Source organism: Ornithodoros turicata, chromosome 3 (assembly GCF_037126465.1).
Source record: "Ornithodoros turicata isolate Travis chromosome 3, ASM3712646v1, whole genome shotgun sequence".
NCBI classification, from domain to species: Eukaryota; Metazoa; Arthropoda; class Arachnida; order Ixodida; family Argasidae; genus Ornithodoros; species Ornithodoros turicata.
Genome location: NC_088203.1, coordinates 89,663,743 through 89,683,222, shown reverse-complemented (window position 1 = coordinate 89,683,222; position 19,480 = coordinate 89,663,743). Strand labels below are relative to the sequence as shown.

The 19,480-nt window shown below is 43.2% G+C and overlaps 1 protein-coding gene across 1 annotated transcript; it reads left to right on the top strand.

The window, feature by feature from the left end:
* Positions 1-6,643: 6,643 nt before the first annotated feature.
* LOC135388790 (DET1- and DDB1-associated protein 1-like) lies at positions 6,644-14,563 on the top strand. The gene is made up of 5 exons (XM_064618590.1): positions 6,644-6,968; positions 7,249-7,335; positions 7,389-7,440; positions 9,207-9,268; positions 13,943-14,563. The coding sequence occupies exons 1-5, from the start codon at positions 6,966-6,968 to the stop codon at positions 14,039-14,041; spliced, it is 303 nt and encodes a 100-aa protein (XP_064474660.1). The 5' UTR covers positions 6,644-6,965; the 3' UTR covers positions 14,042-14,563.
* Positions 14,564-19,480: the final 4,917 nt, after the last annotated feature.

Below are 19,480 nucleotides of genomic sequence, written 5' to 3'. Positions count from 1 at the left end.
AAAAATTTCAATGAGAAAGTCTACTTGTCTGAAGATCCAGTCGGACCTACTGGGCATCGAAACTACCGTATAATGAACGGTTTAGTCGGATACACATCTGGTGTTTCTGCTCCCCATTCGCCCCAGACCGACCCAAGGCGCTAATGTGTCTCATCGACAAGCTGCTAGGTCTCTGGAGTTCAGGCACAAAGCAACATGGCTTTAACGCTCCTCTTGTCCAGCGTGCCTTGAACGCGCGCATTACTTCACAAATTCGCCCAAATAAGTCCCATTAACAAGGAATTCACCGCTCGTCGTTGACGTCGAAGCCAATGACGTCCTAGTAAATCTGCAGTCATCACGCAAAAGGAAAACAAATGCAATTTCGATGTTTCGTTGTACACGTTGAATTTTTATAATTACAACACATTCACCCACGACATCAGATTGTGGCAGGTACAAGTGTTGTTGAGATCTACGAAATACCCACATGCACGCCAAGTGCAAGGACATAAGTCGAGGCATGCGCATGGCTATATATAGCTGGATATATGGATGTATACATGGATATATTTATTAGACGAAAGGGAAAAAAAACGGCGGAAATGGGGTTGACCAATATATAGTATGCATCTTGGCATTGTTCACGACCAAGACAGCACCGCTTATAAAAGGAAGAGCTCTATATAAACATACGGAAACTAATAAAGGGCTGCCAACTGAGTCGTTCCTGCAATCAAAGCATTGCTTGTTTTACCGGCATTAGTCGTAAGGAAGGTATAGAAAGGGGACAAGTAGAACCTACTAATAATGCTTATAACTCCAATTAGTAAATCGAGCGTAACGTCACACAGGAGCGAGTGCCGTACGCTAATAAACACTTGACTGGAGTGACTGCGTTACTCGGAGTATATGCTTTGGATACTTCGAAATCGTAAAGCTCTCGGAATGCTGTAGATAACCACGCACGATCTGTAGGTGCCCGCATATCTGAAGAAGTATAAGCTGCACAGCTTCAATTTTTGGAGCTCCCACAGCGGTACGGAGCGCTCCTTAAGTTTCAAAAAACAACCACGCTAACAAATAAAAATAAAACAGTCTTGAGCATTATTAGACCTGACTAAGAAATATTGTCGATTAACAGTTAAAATCACGTGGAAGGCGCGCATAAATGTTTTGTTATTTTGTTATTGTTCATTCGTTATTTTGTTATTTCGTTAAATGTTTTGTTAATGTGGTTATTCCCTTTAGTTGAAAAGAACGAACGCCGAAATGCTCCTCTTCTGTTCTGGGGCCCTATTCTCGTCAAAGTAAACGACCTCGATTACTTTGTGTCTCGTCTGTCATTGGTCGTTATGTGAAGAAGGCTTGAAGAACAGAGAATCGTGCCCGCAACCGATAGAGATCAAGAACCGATCAAGAAAGCGCTCTCAACCAATGGTCGAGCTCTTGATCCTGCAATCTTGCATCGTCATCATCTCGCAATAAAGTTGTTGTTGTTGTTAGCGAGAAAGAAAAAGCAATAAGGGAGGGAGAGGGAAGGAAAGTGGTCACGACAGACCTATCCAGGGTAGGAGGCGAAAGCGTCACTCGGGCCAATGCTCGGTCGAACTGTGAGACGAGGAATGCATTTCTTCTTCTTCTTCCGTCTCTGGACGTCATGAACCAAGGGAGATGGGCCAGGAGTAAATTACTGGCTAAACGTGACTAGTTTCCTAGCTATGTGGTCGATAAGGATGCTGAGTGTGTGCGTATACAGACAGTGGCCACAGAGAAAGAGGCACAGAGATGCAGTGCCAGCGTGTGTGAGTATGCGAGGGAACACGTGAAAAATTAAAGCACAGACGCTTCGTGGACTATGTTGTTTATGTTATTTCTATTCAGAGAGTCGAACCGATCACGAACCTGAACCGAAAACCTTTATTAACCGTTGTTTTTAGCCGAACCGGGAGTGAACCGATCCGAAACTATTGGCGGCGACTTGGAGCTGAACCGGAACTGAACCGTTAAAAAAATTCGGTGACCGGTTCAAATAACGGTTCGCAGTTACCGAAATTACCGACTGTGGGAGAAATTTAAAATGTTCTACGTAGAGTTGACTTGATATATGCCAACGACTTTCATATGCCAGACCTTAGGAAAAGACGAGTGCATGGTAGCATCACAAACTAGCACCGCAAAGGACTATATCCATTGCCACAATCGTAGTTCCTTTCTGGACTAAATGCATGGGACTAAATGAATTGTCAGAGTGCTGCATTTCACGCTTTCTCCCCGCAGTCCTTATGTACACATTCTCAATGTTCATGAAAGAAAGTACTTTGGTGCTGGTGGTGATGGAGGTGCTTGCCGTCGACCACGCTCAGGCGTGCAACATCACGACTATGGCAGGGGTGAGCCAACTTCACAGGGAAATGTGCCGACTATATACTTGTATTATGTGCCGACTATATCTGTTTTAAGGCCCCCCCATCTGAGTAATACCCAAGAGCACTGTCTATATCATGGAAGGAAATGTTAGCGTCCCAATCTGGTTGATCCTTGAAGAGTTTCATTTGTGTAACATGAACTGTTTTTGTTATTCCTTCATCCAGGCTTTGAACAGTACAAATGTCGTGGGGATGAGTGGATATAACACTGAATACCTTGTCCTTGCACTTATATAGGATCAAAAGGTAAAGTTGAAAATGACTCTATCCAAACTAGATCACTCGCAGAGAACTGCAATGGGTTTCGACCGTAGTCGTAGCGTCTCTTCTGAGAGGATAGAGCTTTTTCTAGGTTTCCGCGTGCTTCTGCACGTATGTCGTGTAGCATTTCAATGCTCTCAAGTCGCGACATGTCGTCAACGTTTACACCAACCTGAATCTCGTTTTTTGATACGAGGTTGAAATCCAAAGAGAAGGAAAAATGGTGAAAATCTAGTAGAACCTTGTCTTGAAGTGTTTATGAAAGAAATGGTGTTTGCGTTGCATTGGTCCCATTTTGAAGGATTCGGAAAACACCCAGGCAGGGATTCGGATAGGGAAAACACCCGGACAGCACAGCCGACGCCCGGATTCAAACCCGGATCACTTCTCGGTACTTTGAACAAAACAGTGAACCGTGGTATATCGAGGAACAAAAAATCTTGTGACATGCATGCATAAGACACAATTTGACAAAGAAGAACTGCTGTAGCCTGGTTCACGAAATTCTCAAAGAGCACATATTTACGTATACGTTGTTGCTTTCAGAGGACCATTTGCGAAGTTTACTATTTGATGTCCTAAGGAATAAATTTCAGGAAGCCACAGGCTAGCCACTTATAGAACTCGACTAATTAGTTTAAGGTAGGAGCTGTTTCTTAGAGGCTCTTACATTTGGACATGTTCTTAACATATTATCGTGCTCAGCAGGCCATTCCTCCTACCAAGCAGCGTTCGACGTGCACAGCACTGAAATTACATTGTAATTGCTCTTCGCTGATAACTGTCGGGTAAACCATGTAAACGCAAGGAAAATCATCGCGAAAAACCCAGATTTCGCGAAAATCAATAAACATCGCAAAACATACGCCGAATCCGCCCAAAAATTAACATCGAAAACGCGGAACCCTAGGTCACCACAAAGAATACTTTCAAGCAACTCGGAAGCAGCAATAAAAAGCAATAAAATCAATCCAATTTTTAACGCTTTGATGAACGGCAAAAGGGTTGCATGGAGGAAAAAAAGTTTCAAGTGGACTCATGCGATCTAGTTAACGTTCGCTTCCGAAGAGGGTTGGCTGCACCATCCCAAACTTGTTTTCTTCGCTTTGCTTTTCTCGCGCGCTCTAAGGAAGTAATATTATCGGCACCAGCGTGCAGAACATGCTAGCAAACGACAAAGTCATTATTTTCATTCATAGGGATCTGAAAAACTGCAGCAAACTTGTCGAATTTGTTCATTGCAATCAATTCCCAGACTGCTACTCTACATTCTAAAAACTGAACTTCACCGCACAGCACGCTCTGTGCCAACCATTGGCACGAATGATTGGGTTATCGCTTCTGATTCGAAGAGAGAGGGAGGGCCCCATGTATTGAAAACTTAATAAACCTTAATTCACCAGAAATCAGTGGGTCGCGTCAGGCATTCAAAAATATGTCATTCCCTAGATAAACTCGAGGAGAACACGCCTGTGCCTGTTTCGTGTAGAAATTTTGCGAGGTTTACGGGAACCCTGCGAACAAAAATTCTCCATAGACTCTCTAAAGTAGTGAGTCCGCCTTAGACCCACTGCTCTATTGTTTCAATTCTGCCCACAGTGAGTGGAGGGGCGTGGCACCAAAGGCGCATCAAACAAACCTCGGTCCCCCGGGAGTCACAGCAATCCGGCTGCCAGGGGAAGGACAGGTGTTCCTAACCAGGACGAGTAGCGCTCCTGGAGCAGCCTATATATCTTGCTCGAATAATTTCTGCCTGTGCAGCTAACACTTCAATTATCCGACAAGACAGGGATATCTTTGCCAGGCTGTCCGCTGTCTCGTTCAGTGGAAGTCCACGGTACCGGAGGCCCATGTGATTACGAGCGTGGATATGTCACTCTGTACGAGGAGAGGTGGTGGCCAAAGCAGATATTACTGATAAGTAGAGCATGGATAAATATGCACTAAAAACTATGCATGCAACTGTACACTAAAATTCTTCGAAGGATGCAGTAGAAACACTGAAATATGTGAATTTTTTTTTCGTTGTTTGTGGCATGAAAGCAATGTATAGGATCCATAATTTACGACAAATTTGCATACAAAGTCTGCATTCAGTTCCACATGTTCGATGTCGTCTGCGACGTCGCACTCGACCGCTTCGCCATCTGACGGAAAGGAGCTGGAACACAAACTGTGGTTCAGCTCCTTTCCGTCGGATGGCGAAGCGGTCGAGCGCGACGTTGCAGACGACATCGAACATGTGGAACTGAATGCAGAATAGTTCTCCGCGACGCCGCATTCGACCGTGTCGCTATCTGAGGAAAGTAGCTGGAACACAAGTACAGCCGATTAGGCAGCGGTGGTTTTTTAATTTTCACGATGTATCCGCAGAGTAACAGACTAGATGGCATTATGGACATAAAATTTGGGGACATAATACGTCCTCTAACGTCTACTTTAGCTTTCCGACACTGTTCTTATTTGTTTTATCTTCGTTACAAACCTCGAAGTTTATCTTGGCGAACCCTGTACATTCGCACTGATGTAGCTTCTTATTGTTGGTTCCCTTTATTGTGCTGCCGTAGTACACTTAATATAAAAAAAATGTACACGTGAAGGCTTGCGCAAAAATATAAGTATTTGCCGAAAAAAACATTTTTACAGTGCACACCTGTCCTTTTGGGTATTATTCCTTGGTGAAAGGACTAGACAAATTATGTTACATTTTAGTGTAACTTGGCACAAGCTTGGCACAATGCAGCTGCAGGCCGGCCGATATTTGGTAAGTCATTGATCAGGGTATAGATCCGTGCCAATTAGAAACAAGCTGTTGGCCAAGCACTTGCCCTGCAAGGCAAGGTCGGACAGCCACGCAAGTTCCATGTTTGGCCCAATCTCTTGGCAGAGATGCAAAATTTCCAGAAATTTTGAATCTCGAAAAAAAAATCCCGTTTCTTTCGTGTTTTTTTTTTCCGAAATATTGGAAAAATTGGAAGCAAGCATGGTTACTGCCGAGTCGAAGCAATGCCGGCCAAACCACACCACACAATGAGCTAGAAGCTTGAGTCCTGTAGGCATAATTGTAGAGCAGAGCATTCCATGAGACTGCTGTCTACTCAGCGATAGGTAATTAGAACTAGAGTCATTATTTAGAAACTCTAATTAGAACAACCCGTCCACTCCAAGCAGAACTCCGACATTATGTGAACGCGATGGCGGTAGCTTGGAGCGGCCAGATGGAGCTCTAAGTTGATGGATACTTGTTGGCGGATTAGAGGCACCTAAGGCACTGTTGGCGGGTTGGAACGCATCAAAGGCACGAACATTTACATCTTTGAATTTTGTCACCTGGAAATTTTGGGCAATTTTTCCGGAGACGAGGAAAAAAAACGAAAAGAAAAACAGTTTTTTTTCCACAAAAATTTCCGTTTTTTTCCCGGGGCTTCGCATCTCTACCGCTTGGTAAGATCCACGTTAAAAAAAAGAATAAAACAGGAAGAATATTGGGATAGAGATGCACACGAACAGGGTATTGTTTCCACTCTCGGATATTTTTTAATGGATGTATGGCACCAACTCGTTTGCTTTTCAGGCACGCTTTCGCCAATAGGCAGTCTCGCTATGGTCATCTAGCCACCATAGTCTCGCGTGTGTTACCCACTGATACCACTGACGAAAGAAACTGAAATCAACGCCATTGTGAGGCTCATGGTTACTTTCCCAAAAATGTAATTTAAAAAGTTTGAAAAGCGCGGCTGTTGTGAGCATGCCGCCGGTCTCCGCTGAATGCCGCCGCCGGCCGCATAGCACGCATGGGAAGAAAGAAAAAAGCTGCCTAGTCTACTCTCTATCTGTTTCATGAAAACTGTGCAAACGCCTATCAAAATTATTTGTATTGTACTTCAAATGGCCTGACTTTCTCACGATTACTAACTTTTACTGTATGGAACTAGCTGGCGTCGCGGACGATTCTTGAGCTCCCCTAGAACACGGGCAAAAGATACGAGCATGTGTGCGTACGCGTCGTTGCGTAATGTGCATCTCGCTGTGTCTATGTGGGAGTGATAAAGATTTTAGCTAATAAATCTTAGTGTTGCTTTCGCGATTTTCGATCAACTGGCCCTCAGTAAAACGGCTCGAATAGCCACGGGCCACAGTATCAGCTGTTTTGAGGCCTGCGTAGGGGCTTTGCATGGAAAGCGTTTGCCTGAGACCCCTCAGACAGGCGTTGACGTCATAAAATTGACCTCGTCTTTACGTTAAGTTCTTGTCTTCCACAAAGTGAAAAATAGGAAACTACGTTGATTAACCAGTATGGTGAGTTCAAGTCAATGCTTATTTACCAGCAATACTGTTTCTGTTGCAAAGTACGTAATTCACAGCGTATGACAGGTAGGATTTCAGCGGGGCGCTTTGTCGGTTGCTCTAGAAGGGGTTCAAGATGATACTCGTTCGCACTTTCCAAGGCATAATTGCCTGCACGAGTATTGTGCCTTCGATTAACTCATAGCTACGCGAAACGTTGTACTCATACATGTGTAATTGCGCGTAGTACCTGTTGAAATGACCTGACGTGACGTTATTGGTTATCATCAAGTCTGCTGCAGAATTTCTGAAAGGGCTTCCATCCTACAACGAGAGCAATTTCACACGATTCCAAGCAGATTCTACGTGCAGGACGACGGTAAGCAAGCATCCTCTTGTGTACACAAAAAAATAATTCCAATCACTCATCAGGTGAGGAGGCCCTCGGTATATCTTCCAACAAATGATCACCCTTCTGACCAAGGTGGGTGACGCACTTTTTATTACATATCTAATCAACAGAACCAAACTTTTTGTGCCAGAATACCAAAGCCACTGTGTTTGTTTTGATGTCATTGAACTAATCAGTAGTTCGAAGTCACTGCCATGGGAGCCTTCCTTGTTTTTTGCACTAGGATGTCTTCCTGCATGTGTGATTTGTATCACAAAACATCAGCTTTAGTTGGTAGTGTGATTGATCCCATTGACTCTATTGATTCCAAGGTTGTGGAACCGATCCCGCAACTTTGTGGATACGTTTTTTGTGGCAAAGTGTACCTTCCATCCTTTACCTCCCTTCCATTCTTAGTTCGCATTGTTGTTTGTGATGAGCCGCGAGTTTTCGCGGTATAGGCTGGAAGTGGTGCGTAAATAGGGTGCGGCCTTTTCGAGTTAAACCGGATTCCGTCCGATTATTCCCTCCCGAACCGGATCATGACCAGTTCGGGTTAAACCTGGTTTCTCCCTGAATTCTAATCATGCATCGCATTGTGTCGCATATCATGTGCGCTACTGATTAGCAATCTGTAAATTGTGTTTGATGTAATATTGTTGAAATGCAACAATGGACTAGGTGAAACACACTTGTTGCTGCAACGTGTGGTGATCGTCACTGTAATTTGCAACGCGTGCATGTTTCACCAATACAGGGTGTTTTTGTTTTAGCATTTCCTCGATTTTTATAAAAAAGGCTGTGAGGGCAGCATAGATGTTGTTTTTGCAGTTGAGTTCTACAGCCAGGTGGACATCCTATGGAAGAGAGTATGTAAAACTAAAAGATGACTAATTACCTGAAATTCATTAATTAGCTCTTTAATTGGGGAATTGTGGGCAGAAACCGACGTAATAGAACAGGAGACAATCCTTGCTGGAATTCATTCTGTCTTTAGAAAAAACAAGAAAGAAAGAGTGCGTGCTGTGAAATATCCATCACTGAATTTCGGTATACGAATGAGCTGAAAAACCGAAAAAGTGCACTTGAGGAGCGGAGGCTTGTCTTGGCTGGAAAGCGGTTTATCTGACCAGCTGAGAGGCACCTTTTCCAATCATCTCCATCCCTCCAAACCACGTAGCCCTCTGACTCATGTCAGAGGGCTACCCATTGCGTTCCTTGTTTCGTCATTTCGGTTTCGACTCACTTGCATATCAGAATTCGGGGAGGGATATTCTGACGCGTGTGTGTGTGTGTCAGGATTTTTTAAACGTGAAATGGCTCGCAACCAGGATAGCCTCTCAATCTGCTATCTCACTTTTGTCCGAAATCCCCTAATTAAAAAGTTTAAGGAATTTTAGGTAAAAAGTCATCTTGTAGTTAAACACTTTCTTCAAGAGGGTGTCAGCCCGGCTGCTGAACTCAAGTGCGAACTCAAAACTGCAAAAACAACATTTATGCTCCTCTCGTAGCTTTTTTTAACACAAATCCTTTAAAGGCTAAAAAGACAGACGAAAAAAAAAGAAACAAATGAGAAACATATATGCACTTTAACTGTCGGCTGCTTACTAAACAGAAAGAAAAGTAATAACCTGATAACACCCCGAATGCATCAATAATGCCTGGTTTCACTCCAAATTACATTTCAAAATGGCACCTGATTTCCCCCTCCCCTCCAGAATCTGATAAGACATTCAACCCGAAAAGGTCGGAACCCTATGCATGAGGTTATTGTCATGGTGATAGATGAGTGTGTTGCGTGAGTGCAGTGCTGAAAATTTGTGTTTACGAGTAATATCTTTTTGCTGGTCTGCTTGCAGTAATCACCACAGAGAAAACAAACATTCTTCTGCGTTACCTTCACCAACAGTGGGACAAAAAGGCAAGTGCCGATTTAATGAGTGGTCACCTTGACGGCCACAGAACGGACACACCGGCCAAACTCCCCAGAACTGTTTCTGAACATTTTCACATTCCAGGACACACTTTGACCATATTAAATTGTACAGGGTTCGCCAAGACGAACTTTGGGGTTTGTAATGGAAATGAAACAAATAGTAGCAGTCCTGTGTCGGGAAGCTAAAGTAGATGCTAGAGGACGTATTACGCCCCACACGTTACATTGACTAATAATCGGCTATACCTGTATTCAGCTCTTTCCGTCAGATGGCGAAACGGTCAAACGCGGCATTGCAGAGGATACCGAAACCAAGTGAAAAAGTGGAACTGGATGCAGAGGACTGCTGTGCGAAGTCGTCTGCAACGCTGGCGTTTGACTGTTTCGCCATCTGACGGAAGGAGCTGAAACACGGGTATAGCCGATTGGAAATGTTAGAGAGGGGTGTTTTTTAATTTCCACGATTTATTCCCAGAGAAACGGACCAAGTGGCAGTATCGACATACAATTTTGGGGCATAATACGTCCTTTAACATCTACTTTAGCTTCCCTGTACGTACTCAAAAGTAGATTCAGGTTCACATGTGACAAAGATGCTAGGGAATCATTTTTGATAGATACGTTGAAAACAGTCGGCCTGTATGACACTGATAGGCCAAAAGGAACCCTAGGAACGCTTCACATGTGGATTATCCTCGAGCTCGACCTAAAACTTTCTCAATTTTTCTGCATGGTCATTGCAAGGGAATGTTGCAAAAGCAACTTTTAAAGCACACAGGGTTCATCCCCCCTGTCCCCCACTCCTTCCTGCTGTCCTCTCTCCATCTGTCCATGTCTATATGCTGGCGCTAACACGGAATAAAAAAAACACAAAGAAACACAGGGTTCATCTACGTCATAAGTGTCACCTTCGTCATACTCTCGGTGTAGTTGTTCAACGGTTTTGAGTCTGGTTGTGCTTGTGCAGTGGTCACATGGCGAGAGTTCAATCTCCGTAGCCAGCCACTGCTGGCAGTAAAGTCTTCCGCCTTGTGGCCGAGGAAGAGTGTAAACATCGAGATAAACTATAGTCAGTGACAATGTAAGTCATACACTTGAGCCCGCCCCCACACAAGAATCGCTCCGCGCGTGCAAATGTAGTGCGGCACGGCCAAGTGGGGACTGGGGGAGAGAGAGTGTCGGCACTACGTCGCGAAGCAGGGTCGTCGTGCAAAGGCTGGTAGCCAATCGCAGGAGCCTTCCACGGATGAGTGGGCGGTCTCAATTGTAGGACTTAAGTTGTCACTGACTATAGCAGTGCAAACGAGGAGAGGCGGGAGAGGACAAACACTGTGCTAGTTTACCTCGATGCATTCATACTGGGGCTGTGCAAATATTCGAAATATTCGATATTTGTACCGAATAACGGTACCGCGCTATTCGTATTCGAACCGAATAACATTTTATCGAATAACTCGAATATATTCGAAATTCTGCAAGCTGGCTTCATCTCATGCATCTGAGCGTTGGGCGAAGCCTACTTTGCATTTCTGCGACTCAACTAATATCCTGCAAGGTGGCTTCACCCCATGCCTCTGAGTATTAGGTGAAGCTTACTTTACATTTTGCATGTTCAGATTTGAATATATCCTGCAAGTTGGCTTCGCCGCATGTCTCTGCTTGTCAGGTGAAGCCTAGTTTACACTTCTTCCAGTGCTGCCGATTTGCAGGCATGGTTTAAAAGTGCGACTTGAGGGATCACTGAAAATTGCCACTTTTGATAAATATTTTAGGAAATGTTGGCAATGAAGTTTAAGTTGCTTTAATTATTTCGAGGTTCAGCTGGACCAGCTATGACACCGTAGAAACGGTCATCACATGGTCAGCTACGTTATGTCTGGGTACTAGATCCTATCCCGAGTTACAAATTTTAGGACAATTCTAGCACAAACGTATTTGTCAATGAAATATGTGAAACACAAATTAAAGGTAACATTTAAAGGGGGTGTGCAAACTTTTGCCCTTACAAGTGATGTCAAGTTTGAGGTTCCTGGTGTAGAGAAGCTAGCCAGGACATAGTTTGCGGTCAGGGTCTCACAAACTACAACTGAGCATCTGGTTTCAATGCAGACCCTTGCTTACTATTCAGCAATAACCACGCATTTGTGTGTGGTATTCGACATTGTTCGATTTGCTACTATTCAAAGATTTTACTATTCGATTCAAACCCCAAAATCGCTATTTGCACAGCCCTAATTCATACCAACTTGCTAGGTTCACCACTGTTATGAACAGTGAAAACCCCCGATGATTTTTTCATTAAGAGAGTGAAGGGTACAAGCATTGCTGAATGGTTTGCTTGAAAGCCTGTGAAAGTTGCTGTCGATGTTCTCTTTGACTTTCAGGATCTTTGTAGAGATTCCATACTTCTCGCCGACATTCATCTTGTTCATGCCACTGTAGACGTACCGTAGAATATCATTTTTTCCGTCCAAGCCTGAAGCTTTTCGTTTTTGAGACGTTGCTGTGTAGATCCAGTGGTAGACCAAGACCACGTGGACAGGAAGAGCATTGCGGGTAACACACGGGCCACACTAGCGATGGAGTACGGGGCAAGTGTGGCAACGCGCATCCAATACAGTCATCCCAAGTTTATCACGGTCACCCTCGCTCTGTTTTAGCTGTGAAAGCTAATCCCCCGTAAAGCTTATGGGGAAGGGGTATCGTTTTCTGCATATCACGACCATCGAAAGGTAGAGCCTGAAGTTTTCGGGAAATATTTTTCTCTAAATTCGGGGGATAAAAATGAGGTAAATAAACAGGTGCTCTAAATTCATGTGAATTCAGGTGAGAGTACTTCCAGTATTCTAAATTCTGGGAGAAATCGGGCTGAGTCACTCAAACAAACTGTACTGATTTGGTACAAATGGTGATGTAACTGAATTTTCTCCAAAAGAAGTTGGAGTGCATTCCTACAGCCGTCTCACTGAGGGCAATTTGCCGGGTAAAAATTTGGTTTCACCCTAAAGAGGCACCCTTCAATTCGGGGAAGAATCGGGTTAAACCCTAACACTAATCAATCTAATCAAAAGGCCAGTGGCATTAGGTGATCCAGCTGAGTTACTTACATACATTATCCGATAATGACATTGACACAGGGGAGACTTAGTTCTCTATGACAACAGAATCGCCATAGGAATAAAGCGCGACTAGCTGAACTGCAATGAAACTTTGCAATAACCTATATTTTGTAGTAGGCATGTTCGCTTTAACGAGGTTCGACTGTATTGAAGCTCGGTTAATGTTCAATTGTCCGAACAGTTATTTAATTTTCTCTCGTCTTCTCCATTTGTACTGTTAGTATGGTTCACTGAATCATCGGCAAACAATGAAAATTTAACTGATAAGCCTGCTGCCCTGTCCGTTGTTACTTTTGGTGATGCTGTCGGATGGCCTTGCCCCAATAACACAAATTTTTCGTGAATCGGGCACAAGGTACATATTCGCGGCTACTAAATTTAGAGAAATTTAGGTGTGAAAGTTCATGGCTGTCTTACTGATGGCTGTCATGGCTGATTGCTATTATACTATATTTAATGAAGGTGGTATTACACGTATTACTGTGAAGCAGTTCAAATGCTAACAAGCAACCGTGTTTGAGAATAAAGCTTGCGATTGTGTCGTTGTTTTCGAAGTACCAAATGTTTTTCTCAAAATTTTCATGGGCTCTTAAAATTTGCAAAAATTAGAGGCACGTGAACAATTAGGGTTTTACGGTATATTGCATGCGATTAAGCGCGTACTTCCGCAAACTGGGCTTGTCATGTCTAGGCTTATCAGTATGTGGATGGGTTACGAGACTGGAATTTGCAGCAGTGACATTTTTCACAGATATTTTTCACAATATTTTTTTTAGACATTGACATTTTTTTAACACAAATTTATGCACAATTTACTGACAAATTTTTGCACAAAATTTTGGGGAAACGATACAGGAGGGAGTATATAGTGGATTTAACCGAAAGGCCCACACGTGTACGTTTGTCAGGGTCCTGGTGATGAAACATTTGTGTCGACATGGAGGTACCACAACTTACTAGATTATAATGACCACATTTGGAAGCTAGCGGTGGTGCTACTCATCCTTTCATCCTACTCATCATCTGTTATGGTTTCCTCAATTTCGGCAATACTTTTTACTTCAGCTTACTTTAGTATTTTATTTTTGTACAAGCGGTGGATGTCCCACAGGCGATGATTCCTTCCAAAGTTGATTATCATCATCATTCTACGCGTTTCCGTAGGAGCTGTTGCTGTCGTCTGCTACGGTATTCGTACGTCCGCTTCTGCGCATTCAGAATTCAAATTTTCATCGTCCAATCACAATGTAGGTCTCGCGGGCTGATGAGGAGCGCTCCTAGCAGATTGTGCCGACGGGCTGTTCATACGGGTTGCCAGTTGTTGTAATGGTTGTTATAATCTAGTAGGAGGTGGGTGGTACAGGATAACGCATGCTATGGGACGAGAAGTAATGCCTGTTCTTTTCATTTGTTTTTCTTTTTTGGCACTGTATTAAATATAGAGTTTGCACCTGCACAATACACATATATACACACATACACAATACAGTGTTGCACCTGCATGCTTCCTATGTCTCTAACCCCGAGTATCATCCAACAGTGCAACGCGAAGAAGCGCGACGCGTCGAGGACATCTCACGAAGAGGAAGCAACCACCACCAGGAAGAGGGCCCGCACGGAACAGCCGGACACTCCATAACTCCCTGACCTCCATTTTCTTTTTTTGCAATGTGCAGGAACTAATTTTTGTCACTTAACTCTCTGGCTCTCATTTCTTTTTTACGGTGCTCCTAATTTCTGCACAATCGGAGATGTCAAGTGGAGCCAGAGTGGTTGCCGGTTAATTTGCTTTGCTGATTGATTACATACAATGACCAAGTCGGAAGACTGTCTTCTTGTAACGTTGCCTGTAACGGAATGGTAAGCCCTCGCTGGAGGAGAGGTGACTTTCACCGTGCGATGTCCCCTGCTGGTCCAGTGAAGGCAGTGTCCCTTCTTGACGCACATCATTATAAATGGACAGTCTACGAAATTATGGAAAGACAGACATGACGACGTGGCTCCAGGTTTTAGGAAGCAATGACTGTAGTGGCCTAAATTTTTGGTGGTAGGTAAAACTATCGTCCCAGTGCATGTAATGCCCACTTAGTGAGTTGTGGTGAGGGTGGCATGTATGTGTGCGTGTGTATGTATGTACGATTAAACTGCTGAAGGCGTGTCAGTTGGCTTCCTCCTTGAACAGCGTATACCTCTGCGTCATAAAATGTGTGCATGCTGTGTCGATGTTGGAAGCTGCTAATTATTTAAACCAGAGTTGAAGTTATGCAAGCAACTTGAGGAAATTATGCAATCGTTGTTAGCAACAACCAGCAAGTAAGAAGAACCAGCCGGCCGTGTGGTTTTCGTCTGCACAAAATTTTATTGCTTAGGGAGGTTCGTTGCACTCATTTGGGATATTACATTTGTTAATTGAATTTGTTAATGACGTTAATTCCTACGCTCCGGGATAATCTGCAACAATTTTTGTTTTGTTTTCTGTCGCATGTGCAACGTGAATTATTCCCATAGTTCCAAGCTCTGAATTCTGCTGGGATGTGGACAGTGCCAAAGGATCCCATTATTTGCTTCTAGATTGCCAAAACACATAATGCCACCCAGAGCAGGTGACTAAACTCTGTTGACGAGGTGTCTACCAACCTGGAAGACCAGGAACTGTGAGGAAATTTTGGTGCGGCTGGAAACATCAGGGGGTTGTCAGGGACAAGTGCCGTCAGACAAGTGCCGTGACGATGCGCAGCGAATCTCGGATTTCGATTGGTGGTTGAGCGGCCATGCACGCAGCAACATTGCCGCAAGTACCAGTTTGCCGATACGACCAGCTAAGAGTCTGAAAAGTAGGGCAGTCTTACTGATACTCAATAAATTATCTGTTCTATGAGAGACCTGGTATCAAAACGTAGTAGCAAGCACCAAGTTCCGTTCTGTTTTGGTCATGGAGTCCACTGGAAATGGTCAGTGAAAAGCTGGAAAAGTATGGGAATTTGAAAGTTGCAATTTGGTAGACACTCTAATTGAGCAGTGGAATGTGTCATGGTGGTGTTCATGTTGTCTGGCTGCAAGTGTCTCGTACTGCCACCACCATGGAAAGTGTGTGCAAGTACGTGTCATGTTTACAACTACAATGCGCAGATTCCCTTATGAAGAGCATTTGCCCCGAAATTCTGTTTTACGGTCATAGCCCATAAGCGTTCTGTGTTCGGAAGAAATTTTCTAACATTTCTCAACTTTTCTTTTTTTCTCTGTGCGCTGTTCCTAGTTTGTGACAAAATAATTAGACCCTTATGTGTTTTTTTTTACATGTTGTGTCCAAATCGGGTTGGATGTTAGAAGCTGTAAAACGGTGAAATGTAGCAATATCATGTGGAAGGGCCTATTTTCAGGGGGAACAGAAAAAAAAAAGTAAAAAGAAAGCACACAAGATGATGAAAGGCATTGTCCAGTGTGAAGTATTTAGCATTCAACCAGAAGCGGGTCACCTGAACAGGTTTTACAGGGTTTAACCGTAAAACAGAAGCCCCTAAAAATAATCAGTCAAACGACGTCCTGTCGCCATGGGCAGGCTCGTTTGCTTGCGCACTTTCTACTGTATGGTGAAACAAGGGGGTGACAATGTGTGCATATCTGAGTTTTAGTGTTTGTTTACGATACTGAATGCCCCCAATTGCTATTTTGTGTACAGAGGCTATGTTGGCATGTGTAAAGGGTTAACGGTGTGACAGACCACTGCTGCATGATTTAAATTCAGACTTCACACTGTTTTCATTGTAGTTTTCTTCTTTTTCCCCTTGTAAGCAAAGGTTCTCAATACCGTGGAAACCCTTCAGTTACATATACTTGAATTAAGTTGGGCATGCATAAATAAATATTTTTTTTTTTTCTACGTTGCACATTGCAGAAACTTTTGTGTCACATCAAGAAGCAAGTTGACTTCAGTGTGCTATAACTGTAAATGCTTTTTGCTGTCTGCTATATCATCTAATAAACACTGCTATGCAATGGCAGTTGTTGTCGCTCACAAATTACGATTGGGTTGTTAGTTTACGCGGCAGATCAGCAATGTTTTTCCTCGTTTGCAGCATAGATACAGCAGTGCAGTGCAGCGTAGCCAATGTGGTCTTGCAATGAGGCAGCTATCGAGGAAGCTCATAAAGGAATTGAAGGATGAATGAATATGATGACTTCGCTCTTACTATAAGCATCCGCAAGTATCATAAATTTGTAAAACTCCAGCCGAGTGCAACAACCTTTATACATATTTAAATGTCTATTTATTTGTCTCCGCATCAGGAAGTTTCTGACGTAATTTTCTTCATTGCCTGCACTTAGTCCATTTCTATGAGTTCCATCCATTCGAAATTCCACTATAAAATTCCATAAACTGATTCGGGATTCGATTTGAATCAAATATCCACAATCTTTGCTTCAATATCCAAAACATGGGCGTACCGAGGGGGAGGGGGGGGCATGGAACACCAAGGTCACTTGTGAATATAGTGCGCTTTTTAGTCATAGGTCGTAATGATTATTCTCAGATGTCACGATAGGAACCTCTGAACACCCACACAGTGCACAATGGCAGACCTCCAGAAAAAGATGTGGAAAGGGGGTGGGTGGGTGCACTCGTGCCCCCACCCCCAGAAAGCACTTTTGCACCCCCTTGGAAAAAATCCTGGGAACGCCCATGATCCAAAAATGTCCAAATATTTGCACAGCCAAAGTTCTTGCGTGACAACACCATTTGTACCTGAAAACATTTACTGCCAATGCTGGCATTTTCAGTGCAAATTTCTCCTGTATTATTTATTTAGCCATTAACTGCAGATATGTCCCAGCTCTATCCATCGTACAACAGAGGTGGTTGTGGTTCAACCTGAACTGGCAAGCACAAGTTTTGCGTTCCCTACTCTAGTCTCACATAGTCGTAGAATGGAAAACTTTCTCCAGGAAGACTTACCTAGGTGCTTAGGCAGTGCCACATCTTTAAAAACTGTGTGTGTGCTACATAATCCTCATGCTGAAACCTGTTTGATATTGATATTTAGTGTTGCTCGAAAACTTGTTCCATTCATCAAGCACTCTTATCAGAAGTCACCACGCACAGACTATAACAGGCTGAGACACAGCTGAGCAGTAACACACCAAACACATTTTAAACCTAATATATTCTATTAAAGAGTATGTAGTTTCCATTACAGTTCCACTCAAAGAAGCAGTGCTTAACACAATGCTTTTAATATTGATTTCATTATAACATTGTAATGTGGAGCTTGCAAGTTTTCTATCTTTGACAATAACAAAAACAGGTAGTCTTATTATTATTATTTATTTATTTTCACATATCTCGACACTATTTGAATTCCCACAAGATGGTCCTGGAGGGCTTAAGAAACTGGTTTCCCAAATAAAATCAGTCGTGTGAGAACAGTGTGAAAAGGCTCCAGGAACACATGGAAGCATATGACAGGCAGTTTCTCAAGTTTCCTGCTGAGATAATCCTCCTACATAATTGCTGTCACATATCTGCTTTCCACTTTTGAGAATATATGAGTAATTCGTTCAGAAATGCATAGCAAACTTGATGAACAACACATAAAAATACTGTACCAAACTATATGGTTTGGCATGTAAGACTGCAAATGCATAAAATGGAAATCTTGCACGTTGTGCCTTGGCTCGAAAATAAATGCAACAGTGTAGATCATTGTGGAACGTTCCGTTCTGAGCATGCTTCTGGCTAGATGTGTTTCACCCAGATGGGGGCATGCTGAGTGCACATAATTTACATCTGAGATATGGATGCCTGTAAAACCATTGTACAAAATGAAGAGAGAGAGAGAAAAAAAGACGTACATTTGTATGCAATGCTCTGAATTGTACGCAGAATCTGTTATTGCGGGTACACCTTAATGAGGAAAGCAAGAGTTGCTCTGTACATCTGCGCTGCAGAGGAACCTGTGCTGTAGTGTCAAAGAGTGGAAAATCCAGCAATGTAGTGGATCTGTGTAGATCAGAGCAAAAGCCTCACGTCGTTCACCCTCACCAGTACCTGCCAATATTTTTGAACCGAGACTATTTTGTCCAGAACAACTATTGCTTTGATCTATGCTGTAGTAGTCTCCCTGTGTACCCATGGAGAATAGCACATCACAATCTAGGATGTTCAATCTGCACATTAACTGCACTGCTTAATTACTTACTTAAATCAATAGCAGATACGCATGTTCCAATTTGAACGTGCAATTACAGTACTTCATAAGTGCCCTCACTATGATAATTATAGCAGCAATAGCAAATCATTTCTTGTGACCCCTTTTGAACTATATTTCATAGCCATTCACTGACTTATTTCAGTTGGAGAGCATTACTGTTACTGATAATGACTGGTGATTAGCACCCACAGGACAGAAAAGTATGTAAACCAGCTGGTGTACTGCAGAATGAGGTGTTACTCCGTCCCTTCTGACACGATGAACATGAGAGAAAACCAAGTGGACAATACAAGGCTCCAGTGTTCAACTAACACTGGGCAATACATGCAGCTGTACTAACAGCAGTCTGACAACACGAAGAAACATAATCAATTTCAGCCTCTACATTATCGATGTTTAATACCATGCAATAATTGTTTGCCCTCTCCTGACGATCCTAAACTTCTTGTTCATTATTAGCATGACCTGTGTCCTCACAGAATCTGGTGTGGCAAGTCTTCAGCTCCTTTAGTATGTCAGTCTTGCACGTGATATGCCATCTACCGTTGCTGACCTCTGAACCTGTGTCTTCATTCTAAGCTTGCTCCTATAGAGTGCCACTTTAAGTCTCATGCTATTCACGTTACCCTCATTCAGTGCAGGTTCAGCAGAGGTTGTACCCTCATATGATATGCATGCACAGATAGGACTTCTAAACAGGAGATTGAAGTGGAAAGTAGTAGTTGTGAGGCTGGAACACACAGACAGACAAACAAAACACAAGCCTCAAAGTTCCTAAGAACATGACAGGTCGAATATGTCAGCCGTCGAAAAAGCCAGACAGCGGCAGGTATCAAGCCAGGTTCAATTTCTGCTTCCATCGGTCTGGC